Source organism: Megalopta genalis, chromosome 17, assembly GCF_051020955.1.
Source record: "Megalopta genalis isolate 19385.01 chromosome 17, iyMegGena1_principal, whole genome shotgun sequence".
NCBI lineage: Eukaryota > Metazoa > Arthropoda > Insecta > Hymenoptera > Halictidae > Megalopta > Megalopta genalis.
The window spans coordinates 7,016,070-7,031,831 of NC_135029.1; the positions used below are offsets into that span (position 1 = coordinate 7,016,070).

Sequence of the window (15,762 nt, forward strand, 5' to 3'; positions counted from 1 at the left end):
GAATGAAATTCCTATGAGATTATTTTAACACGTACGTCACAGAACAATGTTCGCCTTGATCGAGGAAACAAATTAGCGGTGACTATAGAGCATGACCGCAACGCGATCGCGAGACCGATTAAGAAACACAGTTACAATAAGTTCTGTCAAAGGAATCGAATACTTCGATCTCACTGTTAGCGGCAAACGCAAACGCGCGATTGGAAATACATTTAAACAGCTGTCTGAATCCAGATGCTTAGCATCGCCTTATCGTTATCACCACAGGCGAGACTGTAATCTTGAACAAAATGTAAACAGTATTCTTTCTTTTTTCAGAAATTTACTAGTATTCGCGAATCCGACCCGGCCGCGTACCGCTAATCAGCGCGGTACAAGGTACGAACGTTATCGTCGCGAAGCTCGTTAGAAGCACGTTGTTCCGATAAGCATAATAAGTTCCTCTAACTCACCTGATGCCTATCCTCGGGAGAAGTCGATGCATTTAACAGTGATATCACTGACTCATCCTCGAGATCTCGTTTCTAATTCCGTATCCTTCCTACTCGTGCGGATTGTTTCCAGGTGAAATACACAATTAAAAAGAGAAATATTTACACGATCGAAGACCTGACAGAGTCACCGCGATCACGGAGAATACCATCGGATACCGTCTGTTTAGACCGACCGAGCGGGTCCGGACGACTGAACGTGCCACTCGTTGCGCCTTCACCGACAGCCTCGATTCCTACCTTCTCTTTCTCTTTCTCTCCTTCACCCAGATCCTTTCCTCTCTCTCTCTCTCTCTCTCTCTCTCTCTCTCTCTCTCTCCCTCTCTTTCTCCCTCTCTAACCCGCTCCGGTCCCACTGTATTTCTATGTTAATTAATGGCCTACCTATACCCACCGAAACTTTTGTAATTTTTTGGTTGAACATACAATTCTTTCTGTCATGCAGAATGGATATTAATGTAACACATGTTGGGACAACATGTAAGGACTGGATTAAAAGTCTTCTTATTTGCAATCTATCCACTTAATTTTTCATATGACATCGCTTGAGTTCTTCGCCTTTTACTATAATTACCTTTTCACGTATACTCTTGACGAAGTTACCTTCGATCAGATTTTGTAGATCTTCGTGAAACTTATTCACCAATGTAGCCTGAACTAGATGACTCTATTTCTCCGAATTTTAGCACAAATTTTCGTTCGCAATGCACAAAAAGATACTAGAAGATGCTTACTTGATCAAACAGATGGACCATTACCAAAGATTCGTGTTTGTCAGACGCAGCGGTACGAAACACGACGATCAACCTTATTCGTGAACGTCGCACATCGAAATAAAATTTTCCGTAACTTCGCCAATTTTAAAGATTTTATTATCGCAATAAAATTAGCGAGATATATTTAGAATGGAATGAAAAATCGATTTGTACATTTTACGTAAGAAGGACTCGAGTGTCTTCAGTCCGTTCTTGTATCCGAGAATTCAATTATTCCTTGTATTTCTTATCGCAAACGACGTACACAAAAGATATAAATCTATTGTTGAATCACAGGAAGTATACATATAATAACTAGATAACAGTGAGTAAACGTAGTAAAAGTTGATACACAGAACATTGAACCACGAAGAATACAGTTGAAGTTTCGTTTAGCGACCATTTCAAAGAATAAGTAAGGGATTAGAACTGCTTTTATTCAAATAACTGATAAAAATTCTGTCCAAAGAACCCTCCTTCAATGACCGCGACCTTAACATCATTTATCAAGGACACGTTTCCGTGGTTTCGATAAGGTTAACAAAATAATAATTGCAGGCAGAACATACTTTCCGTTACTGGCAAGTTAATTATGTTTGAGCGAGGGCTAATGCATTTACATTCACTAAACTGCGGATCTACATGCGAATTCTTATTTTCATACGTCATGTTACAAAAATCAGAATTACAGCCAAGTCTTTGTCAAGCAAAATATTACACATTGAAAACGTATTCTTGTATTTTTAAAAGTCGCCAAAAAATGGATCTACCAAGCGGATAATGATCACTTTTTGAATGACAATAACATGCGTGTAGTGAACAGACCAACACATTCCCCGGACTTAAATCCTATGAAAATGTTGTGGATTGATATAGATAAACATATACAAAATTGAACGATTAAACGCTTTTGTACAAGAATCATGGAAATCGATACCAGCTAACAGGCGCAGGAGATTTATTGAATCTATGCAGTGAAGAGCCTCGAGCAGCTACGAGCAGGTTCGAACAGTTTCGAGCAGACCCGAGCAGTTTCGAAGAGCAGCCTTAAGCAGTTTCGAGCTGTCTCGAGCAGTCTAGCAGTCTGCGGCAGTCTCGAGCAGTCTAACAGTCACGAGCACTCACTAGTAGTCTCGAACAGTATCGAGAAGGTTCGAGCAGTTTCGTGCAGTCTCGAGCTATCTCGAGCACTCTCGAGTAGTGTCGAGCAGTCTCGTGCTTTCTCGAGTAGTGTCAAGCAGTCTCGTGCTTTCTCGAGTAGCCTCGAGCAGTCTTGAAAAGTCTAGCTGTCTCGTACATTCTTGACAAGTCTTGAGCAGTCTCGCACAGTCTCTAGCAGTCTCGAGTCGTCTCGAGTAATCTAGCAGTCTCGAGTAGTCTCGAGCGGTCTAGCTGTCTCGAGAAGTCTCAAGAAGCCTCGAACAGTCTCGAGTAATTTCGAGCAGTATCAAGCAGTCTCGAGCAGTTTCGAGCAGTAACGGTTACCCTCGCTGCTTTAATAAGTGCACGTAATTTATTACCAATAATACACATGCGCAGCGCTAAGGCTGTAAATCAACCAGTGTTTATTATTGTATAATGTTATATTCTCATATTGATTCTGAGATTCCATAATTTGATTACAAGTGTCACGGCCGGGCCGGACCATAGGGGCGATCGAGGCATTGGGCCTAGAGGTGTCTGTGAGCAAGTCGGAGGCTATATGGTTCCATGGCAGAGGTCAGTCGCGGATACCTCCCCGGTGCGTATTTGATTTTGGGGTGGGTCGCGTTATGGTGGGGAGGGGTTTCAGGTATCTCGGCCTGATCTTGGACGGCGCGTAAAGTTTCGGCTGACATTTCGGCCTACTGACGCCTCGGGTGGAAAGGACAATCGCCGCGCTCGGTTGTGTTCTCCCGAACTTGGGGGCGCCGGGTGGACGAGCGCGTCGTCTGTTCGCGGGGGTGGTGCGGGGATTATCCCATTGTGGGGCCCCTGTATGGGCGCGCGGTCTGGGCGTATACCGGAGGGGCGGTCCATTCACCATCCTGGGTTGTCTCGAGCGCAAGGTGGCGCTGCAGATTGTACAGGGGTACCTCGCCTTACCGACGGTGAAGGTGATGCTGATATCGGGCCTGCTGTCATTCGATTTAGAGGCAGCGTATCTGGCTGACACGTTCAACAGTGATCGCCACCTCCGGATCGGAGGAGTGCCGAGATGACAACCGAGCGGATCGCCGCTAAAGAGCGGGCGGTCCGAAGATGGAAGCGGTGGCTTGGGGTTGGTGACTGCCGCAAAAAGGGGCGAGGGAGGACTGCTGTTCGCAGTTCACTCCTCGTTCGAGGAATGGTGGAGGGCAGGCCGGGGTAATAGGATCACGTGCAGGATCATGCAGGTGCTGACGGGACAGGAATGCTTCGACAGTTACCTGCATAGGATAAGGAAGGAGGCATCGCCGCAATGCTATCACTGCGACGCCCGACTCAACACATGTTGGAGGAATGTCCGGCATGGGCAGAATAGCCCCGAGCCCTCCGGACCGTCGCAGGGGGGGGGGGGGCATCTCGCTCCCGGCGCTCGTTCTAGAGCAGGGGATGTCAAACTCGCGGCCCGAGATGAACATTTTTGCGGCTGGTTTGTCTAAGTTGTCTATTTTCGATTCCAAGCTGTGAGACTATTACGTCGAATTTACTGTACACACTTAAAATATTATTTAATTAATGATTCGAATAGAAAAAGTACCTTTATTCCATGATTATCGAATAACTAGTTTTATTCCGCAGGAATTTATTCTTAACGTTGAATAAAATTTTCATCTTTTATTTGTATCTTTGTTCGAAAGTTTCGAATACATTTTTGAATAACTTTTGCCAGATCGAATGCAAATGGCGTTGTCGAGCATCGAGAACTGACTGTCCAACGGCATACAGTGCAAGCAGATAGAGAATTATGCATGAATAAAAATTTAAACTCTTTTTTTCAATATATTTTCATATCATTTTCAAAATTTAAAACGAAGCATAAGTGCCAATTCAACCTTTTACATAAAAAAACGATGTTTAAAGGTGATAAAAATTCCTCTCGATGAGTACTATACGTTGGAATAACAAAATATGACCTTTTAACCGTGATTGTCAAAGTCAAGGACAATTTTGGAGTCCATTTTTTTAGTAGTTCTCCACTGATCCGGAGTTGTAAAATCACATGGTGACATAATTTTTATACATCTTTTACGTAAAACCGTTAAGAGTAGAAAGAAAATTAAAGATTGTTTCTATAGTGTATCTTGAATGTATAATTTTAAATTAAAGTTACAAATATATAGACTTAAAAGCACACGATATTCTTTCTACATATGCGATCGTTCAACAGCAACATTATTTCATTGTAATAGATTTACTGCATTAACAATAGATATTGACTTTGAGACATGTTAATAAAAGTCATTACTGTAAATTCGTAGATTCGTTTTATTGTACAAGATACGTACTTGTAGAATATTCAGGTATTTATACATTGGTTAATAGGGTAAGTAGTTTATCAATAAAGAGCGCTTTAATATCTTTTGTAAATATATCCAAAAATACATACGCATGGTATGAAATACAATTTATAATTTATTTTAATTTAATAATATAAGGATAATCCTAGCAAGATACATCCGATCGTAAAATACATGGCCTTCATTGGAAATTAACATTGTAATTTCGTATTCGTAAACTTCACAATTTTAAAAAATTAACAATTGACACGATCAAAAAAATTCTTAACGTCAAATTTCGGCAGCCATAAGATTATAAATATTATAAATGTATCTAAAATACTACGATCGATTAAAAAGTTTTTATGCTTATGTAATTATTTATACAAACGTGTCTGTTACAAATTATAATAATACAGTATAGTCCCTTTCTATGTATAGTTCCTCTACTTTTATGCAACCATAAAATGCCTAGAACGTTTCATTAGCTAATTGGCCTGGTGCTACTAGGCCATCTTGCTATCAGCCCAACTCCTGATACGATTGTTGATAATGCGTGCTTATAGAGGATGGAGCAATGTATACTACGTTATCTGTATTTTATGTGTTGCTCGACTGAAAGTTCACGAATTATATCAAATTTTACAATTAACATTTCGTACGAATAATTACAAGCTTACAATTCAACAAAATTAAAGTTTTAATAAACTTTATTTAAAGTTGAAATGATTCTATTTGTGATTAAAATTGATCAATGACATCTGTTGAATAATATTTGTAATTTATATATTAACAATTGTTTCGTACATATAAAAAGCTATGTCTGTTATTAATAATACAATAATGCACTTTCTTATGGTACAGGTTAATAAGTTCACCATATTAACAGATTTTGCGTGGGAATTCCATTAAGTCTGTCGCGGTAAAAGATCCATGCAAGAACGTCTAATATTAATTCTCTGAAGGCTAAGATTAGATCAATAATTAATTATATGTGTGTATTATAGCATGTATTGTGATAGTTTACCACTTAAAAATATTTGATCACTAAAATATTGTTACGTGAACAATCTTCATTTTTCTAGTGACAACGAAACATCAACGCTAATGAATATGATCAAATATTTTTTAATAGTAACGTATATATACGTGTGTGTCATAAAATTACTTTGGAAATATAAAGATATGGAAGATTTCGTAGAATCCTTGGTATATCACGAGGTATCGAAATATACATTAAAGAAGTCGCACTAACAACGGAAGGACCCCAATTGTTCGACTTCGATTTTAGCGGGTCTTTGTAAGGTAATGCTACAATAGGCGTGATATTCCTCCCAATTAGTTTCCCCATGACAGATACTTTTTAATGTGAATCAAATGGCTTTCCCGGATGAAATAAAAAGAGAAAATGTCAGTGCAACAAACAGGCATTTATTATGTACTCGTAGTGTCAGTTTTTTTGTGTTTCGATAAACTGTTACAATAAAAAAAAGTATATATCACTAAACGGGAATCGATCCCGGGACCTTGGATTTCCCAAGTCAGACACAACTCATTTCTCCAACGCAACTTATACACAACGATACTTTCATCTATATTCATAGTACGTTTCGAAGATTACCGTAATTTTATATCGGTAATTTTTAAAATTACCGAGTATCTACATCTAATATTTTACACATATCAACAGGGACTTATACATATACTATCAGCTTACAAAACCCGTTAAAATCGAAGTCGGAAAATTAGGGTCGATCCCGTAAGAAATGTGAAATGGGATCTATGTACAGTTTTTCAGGGACGCCTGACTCTAATTAACTCCGGAACACACGTTGTCTACTATTGTCGAGGATCTTTTGTCTCGAAAGTATTCATCATGGTATCTATGTTGGAAGACTAGATTAAAAATGTCTACGAACTTTAAACAGTAAATCCTATAAGATCCCCTTCGTTTGAATAAAGTAATGTCGTGATTAGTCTGCACTCAAATGAATAATACTTTTCGCATGTCATACAATTAATGCCCTTGTACATAAACTCCTTGGCAGAAATAATCGAAGCTTTGCTTGACATATTCGATCGACTGCATCATCATCATCATCGTCGTCGTCGTCGTCGTCTTCATCGCTGTCATCATCTTGAAACATTTATCCTTGAACTTGTACAAAATTCGACAAGTTCTTTCGAACATTTATGTTTCATACATTAATTATATTGCTTCAGTGCGTATTTTGTAGCTGCCTAAAGAATTTTAATGGTCTGTGAATTAGGACCACGCATTATTCCCCAAGTCACTCACAGAAATATCGAAACAAGTGTTTTGAAATAGTAGTTCTTTGTTCTTTCGATTATTGGTTACTCATCCGGAGAACACTGTTATCCAGCACCAATGTAGAAACGCAAGGACTTGTCTTGTTTAACTTCAAACGGGACCACTGTATTTCTATTCCAAATTGACCTTGTTTTCAAGTTATTACGAAGCTGAAGTTCTGAGCCTACAGGCTACAAAAGGATCGGGGTACATGTTTCGACGCCGAACCTGCAACAGGAATCTTGACCAGAGGCGTGAGAACATTCAGTTCATCACATGCCGTGGTCGAATTCGTGATATCCCTCGGCACCTGTGAACACGACGTCCACCCAGACTCGCATAGCTTCTGGACTCGGAGCCATTAAATGATAAAGTCTGGACGACGTTTTAATGATGAAAGTTAGCGACGGTTGCGGCGATCGTACGGTGTTCATATGGTCCACGTATACTTCTTCAATGGACTGAAAAAATACGATCAAACATTTGAATTTTTTTGAAACTTAATATGAAAGGGACTTCGTTCAGCTTAGAAGACATTGTAACTTTCATAATCCAAGATCTTTTTCAGTGAATAAAAGTTTGCTCTATACGTAAAAGCTATTTGTACAGTCTACGACAAAAACTGTGTAATTTTATTCATTTCTGTTTGACACGGAATTGTATTTCGTGCAATTAACGAGCGAGACAATGCCAGCCGTGGTGTACCGAAGAATTCGTTATATTAGAACCTCGGTAGCCGTGTTCTTTTGTGTGTTCACGTATTCGCATGTAGGTACAAGTAATAGCTCTCCCCACTCCCCCCGGTCCTACCACCGTCGACATCAGCGCGGCGATAATCGTTATGATTTTTGCTCTGCCGAATCTAGCGTTCTCCATGATCAGTCGATTTTCGAATTCCTACTCTGAAGCGATCTTGTGTGTCACCAGATTGCGATTATCGTACGTTCGACATGCTGAACATCGAACGATATTTTGAAACCTTTGTATAATAGTTTTCCCAGTTATTTTTTTCACATTATAGTTTAATTCATTGTGGAGGCCGCAGTAACCTGGCCTCTTACACATCAAGAGACGTGTCACTTTTACAACCTGCTTTACTGCTTCCCTTCCGAAAGGATCTGAAACTATGATGCGCTAAATTAATACCATAGCTACAAATTCAATCTTTTCCATCCAATGTCAAGTCTTTATACTGTAGGCATAAGCAAATATTTAATATTGCACATGTATTATTTAATATTGGTGTCGTGGTAAAAAATTCGACGATAGCGAAATAATGATTTCAATTAAATTTAAATTTAATTTTAATTATAGTCGCAAAATTATTTACAATTCATTAAGAATTGAAACTGTAAAAAATTTAAAGATCATCAAGAATCGCTTAGCACATTTTGCTAAACGAGTAAAAATGTGTTGTAAGGAGAAAATCCGTACTGTTCTGGAATTTAAAGATTACATCTAACGAGAAACAGAATGCAATATTAAGCAGAAACTATAGGAATTGATTAGAAAATGATTTAAATCAATACCTAACCACTTACTGATAATTGTAGAAGTAAAAGATGGAGCTAAACAATATTGAAATGATATGATTTTTTAGACATTCTTTGTATCGCATTTTTTGTACTCTTTGTATTCTTTTTAATTTCTTTCTATTTATTCTCTTCTTTCTATTCACTCTGTTCTTTTTGCATTCTTTCATATTATGTATTTATCTTACAAAAAGTTATGAAAACCAAAATCAAAACAATATGCTACTTTAAACTTCCGATTACTGAAGCACGACGGCCCTCCCGCCCATTCTTACTCGTCGTGACACTGACACAGTGAATGGAGAAAGTAATGTCCATACACTTATTTAGTGTGCTTTCTTTGTCGCGGAGTGTAATCGGTAGCGGGTAATCGGTGAATTCTTATGCGAACGTCCTGATTATACCATTTGCTGGTCTCCAAACCATCATATATAAACAGACTTCCACTGTGCCCCGAGTCCTGCACGGATACAGTACGAATAAAAATCATACCTGGAAATAAATCACTCCTCGTGCCTTCTTAGAGGAGTTGTCGCTATAGTATGCCAGGGTTTTCCTCTTCCGATCAAAAACGAACCATCGTTTATTCCAATGATGGAACTTCTTGCTCATTTTCGATAAGTAACCGCTGCAACTAGTCGTATCGACCGTGACATCGTGTATTAGAGGTAACTGGTGCCCGGCTGTTTCGATATGATGCCTCAGGTCCAGAAACTCCGACTTGATGGGGAGGTATCTTGTGAGTGGCCTCTGCACAGTTTATAAATCATCGAATTTAAATAGTAATCTTGTTGGACATGTCAGCCATCGCCGCTTTTCTATAGACAGTTTACGCAATGTGTGTGATGTTAAAATAGAATTGGATCGATTCGATGGGAGCCTGCTGGCATAGGGGTGTGATTCGAGTGTAGAGTTTTTACAATTGTAATGCAAAAATGTCGCACGCATCAGTTGTCACAAGTTGAAAAGCTATAGGCTCGGACAAAAAGAAGTTCTGCGAGTTTCGGAAATCCTTTTATCGCTGGTCTAAACACTTTCTTCCGAGTAACCAGTATTTCATGATACTCTGGATAGCACACAAATGAAAAAACTGCATATTATGTATACATGTTTATTCCATTAAGAAATATCTTCGTTGTTACGGACGGAGACTTTTCGTACGTTTTCAACGACTTTTTCTAATATCCTCTTCGTGACCCTTAACCTTTCGTCTAATCATGTGCAAGTACAAAAGATCTTTCATTAGGGAAAATAGTCACTGCGACTGGTTATACAATTCCAGGAAACTAGACATCTGGACTATGTACGCACATTTCTGCCGCCATATTTAAACTGAGCCTAACGGTATAATTTCATCGTATGTATCGGATAGACTCGCGCTTAGACCGTTAATTCTGATATATTCCACATTTCTCAATGCGTCAAAACCGAATAATATATCGAGTTGATTAAATTTTTTCAAATCACATTCTCTTGTCGTATTCCAGTTGCTAGTATAAAGTCTACCACGAGTAAAGTTTGTATTTGGTTAAAAATTCCTACGGTATTTTCTCTATAATTTGCTAGAAACAATTCAAGATAGTCAAAATCACAGGTTTTCACACGTTTCGACTAATAACTTCCACCAGTAGCTTTATAATACCTTCGCCGATTTTTATGCAATTTTCAACATGCATGAAAAAGCGAGACCTACAAATCGCATTGTTGAAATTTGTATCATAATCTCCGATAGAAAAGTTGAAAAAACAAGTCAATCTAACATTAAAAAAAAAATCAGGCCATTTCAGAATGTAGCGTATATAGGCTGTTACGAGCCTGATTTCTTCTCTTATCGGTCAGTGTTTCTCGTTAATAACTCGTAAACGCAGCCGCGGATTGCATTTTCACTAAGGAAAAAGTTACTTACAAATGATCTCAGGAACCCCTCATTTCTCGGAATAGTATGATTCGATGTAAGTTTAAATTAAATTTATTCGGTTTATGTTGTTTCACATATTGTGCGAGAAAACGAATACGTAAAAAGAAAAGGTTAAGATACCTGCAGTTTTGCCTTTTCGCGATGTTTGACTGGTTGCAGTGGTCCAAGAGTGTCCATCTCACTGGAAGTCTGTGAAAGAGGACGACTTCCGCTTCCATCGATTATTCCTCCGCTGTTATTGCTGAGTCTCTCGCCTTCCATCGATGTTCTTCGATCGTCTCTCATCTGCAATAATAAATAAATGAATAGAAACTGAACACATAAAGCCACAACGAAACGTTACGAACAGTTTCAAACATTTAATGATTCGAATTATTATTATTATTTTTTTTTTGTGGAGGAGGGGAAATGCTCTTACGTACGGGGTGGGGGACTCCCCGAGTCCAAGACTTCTGTCCTCGGGCCTACCTCCCAAGCCTCCCCCTCTCTCGCACAAATAGTCCCAGAAGCCCGAATCGCGGTAGCATTACTTCAGCTTCGGGGCTGTGCTACTGGCTGTGCTATCGGGCGCCCCACATTTCAATGCCTTGGTAGGCCTCAGCAGTCCACCCGGACGCACAATCCTCCTCGCGATTACGACATGACAAGCGTTCCACATACCGCGCCACAAGGCCCCAGTCGCCCTTGATTTTTAGGATCACACCGATAGTAATTTCCAGTGTGATCCACCGCGAAGTACACTGTGCTGCCACATAGCAGGCAGTCGGGTGAACTCACCTTCCCCATCCTGAACAGGTACTTACGGAAATACCCGTGTCCCGTCAGAAATTGGATAAGGTAGAAGTTCACCTGGTACGGTACTGGTGGCGGTACTTTAACCATTCATCCAGGTTACGGATGATAAGCCGGTTTTACCATCCTTTGGGATTCTTGTCCTAGCCTCGTTTCCAGAGTGTGAGTTTTACGTACATAAGGTACCAAAAAAACATGACAATAGCTTCGTGTTTATATACGGATGAAGAGGCTGACATCGCTTTTGAGTCTCGCTAATTGGGCGGTGACCTTTGAAACATGAAAAATCGGACTTATGTCGGCCCGGAATCGATCTGTATAAATGGACCTTTAAAAGATGTTCGAATATTAATAAGTGTCACCGTGCGTTCTCGTTACTTTCTAAAAATGATTCAGGAAGGTCCATAATAAGAATATTATGCAATATTAAACATTCCCATACCCAGATAAACAATGTAAGAAGTTACAAATTCAATTAAAAATGTAAAAAGTTTACATAATATTATGTACATGTAAGATATTATATCTTCATTTAAAAAAAAAATTTAATACTGCCTCTAAAACAATGGAACACGGGTTCCCGATTGCCAATAGTATATATAATATATAAATTATATGCTTGTTTTAAATTTTAGAAAAGAAGAAAAACGCAAGCGAGATACGTATTATAGACTTCGATTACTATCTGTCCGATGAATATCCATTTCGCAACACAAAACGGCAGGAATTAATGGATTGCTGGAAATAACTCGAACTGCTGCTGCTTCTTGGTCTGCAGCACGCTGTTAAGCGCAGTTAACGAGAAAAATTTACGCAATGAAGAGTAAGCTGCGTGGGCGAGAACAGCGATTCGTCTTTTGTCTTCGTCCTCCCGTCTGTTCTCTACGTTTAAAGGGCTCGTAGTATTTTGTTCGTTCCTACGAGACCCGCCGATTAAATGCGTGATGCCTCGTGGAAGAGAATAGCACGGAATGGGACAAGATCTTAATTGATTCCAGACCGAATGTGACATTATAATTCAATCGACGTTTTGTATTGTCACGTATTTTACGTGGTCCTTACGCTTTTGAGTTAATAATTCTATTAATTTTCGCGATAAATTTAATTCTTTTTTTTTTAACACAACAACCGATATAAGAAGCGTATTTCCGGCTTGTAGAATACATATTTAGTTTCTGAAGGAACGTTCCCATTTTTATCCTATGTGCCGTATTTTTAGCCCTGGGCGACATTTTGTTCGACCAATAAAAAGAAAAGTCCAGACGAGAGAAAAGTTTAGTTTCGAAATCAGAACTTGTGCAAAGCTAACACATACGTACTCCGCTTCTCAAATATTTGAATATTACAGTAGAATTCCAATTTATAAACTATAAATTTGTTTATAGTTTTCCGGTAACGGGGTCTCTAGTGATCTTCCTATTTTATCGACAATGACGAAGCTGCGAGTGTTAGTGATGAAGCTAGCAGTTACGAAAGACGCCGTTACCGTACAACGAATGATCATACCCCGAGGATTAATCGGCTGTTACCAATAACTATTAGGTAGTAACTTGCACAGTGTATAAATAATGTAAATCCCGTTGTTTCGTTGTCCGATACACTTTCAAAACAACCCTATCTACTCGAGCGACGTATTACGTTGAGACTACACGGTATTCGATTGTTAACCAATACCATTGAAGCTTCTACATGCTGCATTCCAAAATCGTCACCACAATCACACCAAAGTATCCACTACCAGAGCACAAGTAAAGAAGAAAAATTGTGTACACCATGTACACAATAGTATGACAAATACATAGCTAAAAAAATAAATAAGGAACGTCACTTACTCTTCGTCTACGAACGTGCTTCTTTTTAGTTTTATTCTTCAGGTAACTAATCCACATAAGAGACATTCCGGCGAAATTAACGTTCAATAAATCCTCTACAACTATTATGCAACGAGAAAGCAGAAATAGATAGATAGATAGATAGACAGAGAATTCTCGAAAAATATCTTTTTCTCCCCAGCGATAAGTAGAATGTCTGATATTCCCCTATTGTCAAATCTTCCTCCCATTGCCTTCTGTTCCTTCCTGCCTTAGGTTTCCCCGGCCTGTTTTAACCGTCCCTCGACTCTGAATCTCTTCCAGTGCGACACGCGAAACGAGACGAACGAGAGTGAAGAACTGATGTCGACGGACGAACGTTCACCGGTATTATTCGCAAGTTGAAATGCGACGAGGTCTCTCCTCCACTCCTCTCGTTCTCTCGATTCATTCGGCTCTGTGAAACATCTCTTTTCGCGCACGTAAACCGCGTCCAGACGGTGGGCTCGTTCATGAGCAGCATTGTCCGAACCGTACCGATGACCACAACCAGAAAAAGGGAGTCACAAAAGTAGTGGATCCGCCGATAAATCACTTCGAAACGTATAAATACATTGCCCAGGGTTGACGCTCACTTTTTGATGAGATTTGGTACAGCGATAGAGCTGATAAAACTGAATTCAATGATAGTCGGTTTTGTGGGTAGGCAGCTTATAGTTTTTGAGAGATAAATAGCCTCTATTAAAGTTGTTAACAAGAGGCTAGAAAGATGCGCTGGATTACGACGCGTGGCACCGCGCGGCTGGAGGTGGAAGCAAGCCGCCACCCTAATCCCTAATATTTTCCCTATTCCCTAATATTTTTGTCCTTGTTAGATATGCATACGGTTGGACACGCGTCGTTTACACCTCAAAATAAATTTTGTTTTAGAAGTTGGGACATTTCTTTTCTTATTTTAACACGTTGAATGCCACGGGGGTCACCGGTGACCGGCACTTAACTTGGCGGTGACGCCATGGGGGCCACCGGTGACCGGCGCGCCCAAATTGATAGAAATATATATAATTTAAAAGAAATGTCAATATCTAAAATTTTGTATTATTACCATCGTCGATTCAACCAGTGATCCCTGTCGCAATTAACATGTCAAACATGGTTATACACTGTAACTTATCTATTGCAGATAATATTTCAACATTATATGTATCGCATAAAAGAAAATTCATCGTGGCGCCACGGACAATTTCTGTAAAACCGGCGTGGCATTCAACGTGTTAAGACTACAAACGACAATGTAAAACAGTAACAAAAAGTCGACTTTTTAAAAATTTCGAACCGTTCTGCCTCCTTAACGATTCCGTAATGTCAGGTTTTCATTAAACATGACGCGATTATTCTCACGATTAATCGGGGTTTAAGATCGAAATATTTCACCCAAGATCATTGTAAACAGTGTACAGGGTGTACAAAAATTATACGTCACAAAAAAAAAAGTTTGGCTCTATGGCCTTGATTTTCAAGATCAAGGACACTATTGCGGACCATTTTTTTAGCAAATCCCCACGGATCCAAAGGTGTAGAATCACGCTATGGTGGTCATGACATATAATTTTGTATACCCTGTACATACAACGGCAGATTTATGCATAGTACATATGTACACATGTATTGCACAGGGCATAGAGCATTGCCATCACTTTTACTTTCGAATCAACGTTCTATCCTTGGCCAGAATAATTATACCTCTTTTTTATTATTCGTAATTTTCTATTCAATATTGTGGTGGCATACGCCACCACCAATTTCAATGGCCTTGAAATATGTTATAATAGGCGATATTCTAAATAACTATTTCCTTTTCGAGCAACGTGTGCGTAAGGTGACAATCGCTGCTCATCCACTGCCTTCCTTCAAACACGATGATGTATCAGCAAGGAGTATGAATGTATAACGGATGAACTTCTTAGTTCGGATCAAATGTAAGACGTGATCAGAGATTTGAGACTGGTAGTGGTAACCTTGCAAGAAATATACTTTCAGAATTGATGTAAAGTACCGCCAAAATTAGTATTAACCAATGTGTGCCATGAGGAGGTTGTTAGTCTAACAACACTATATCAGGGTTACACCTGGCTTAGACCCAGATTAGGTGGAGAGAGCTAACCCTGTTAGTTACTACCTCCCCCCCCCCCCAATCTAACCCAAATCTAACTCTGTGAAGGAAATTAGTTAGTAACTAATACGGTTAGGCCTCCTAGATTTGATCCGAACTAAAAAGTTTACCCGTTACATATGTTTGAAAGAAAACAGTGGATGAACGGCGGCTGTCGGCTTACGCCCACAGTGCCGCGATATGCACGTGTCGACAGAATTCAATGCAGTACTAGCAACAATTTTTCTTTATTTCAAATGGTGGTGTGGTGTATGCTTTCGACAACTTCACAAAATATTTTTTATCTTTCACTCGTTATTCGAAATTTTCATTTAGATAAACATTTTGCCCAACTCTGGTGTTCGTATACTTATGGCCTGAATCACTACGTTCAACAGCTTGGATCAGCTTCGATAAAACGTGCACAGTCATAAAATAACTTCCGAATCGACTGGTAGCACTATCTCCCGCTTTATCGCTGGATGAATCGATGCAAAAGGAGCTGGTGATGTCGTTTCGTTATGAAGTCAAAACCTGTC

The 15,762-nt window shown here is 39.4% G+C and overlaps 2 protein-coding genes across 6 annotated transcripts in view; both read right to left on the reverse strand.

Annotated features, from left to right (window-relative positions):
- Positions 1-697, reverse strand: part of LOC117225184 (uncharacterized) — an 82,709-nt gene extending 82,012 nt beyond the window's left edge. The window contains exon 1 of the mRNA XM_076527240.1: positions 453-697. The gene's annotated coding sequence lies outside the window, so the exon portion shown is untranslated. The remainder of the gene's footprint in view (positions 1-452) is intronic.
- A 3,979-nt stretch (positions 698-4,676) lies between these two features.
- LOC117225187 (uncharacterized) overlaps positions 4,677-15,762 on the reverse strand; it is a 123,763-nt gene continuing 112,677 nt past the window's right edge. For all 5 annotated transcript variants that reach the window (XM_033478524.2, XM_033478523.2, XM_033478525.2 and 2 more), the window contains 3 exons: positions 10,589-10,753; positions 9,043-9,300; positions 4,677-7,479 (listed from right to left, as the gene is read on the reverse strand). In XM_033478524.2, coding sequence (XP_033334415.2) covers positions 7,291-7,479; positions 9,043-9,300; positions 10,589-10,753 — 612 coding nt within the window. In that variant the 3' untranslated portion in view covers positions 4,677-7,290. The remainder of the gene's footprint in view (positions 7,480-9,042; positions 9,301-10,588; positions 10,754-15,762) is intronic.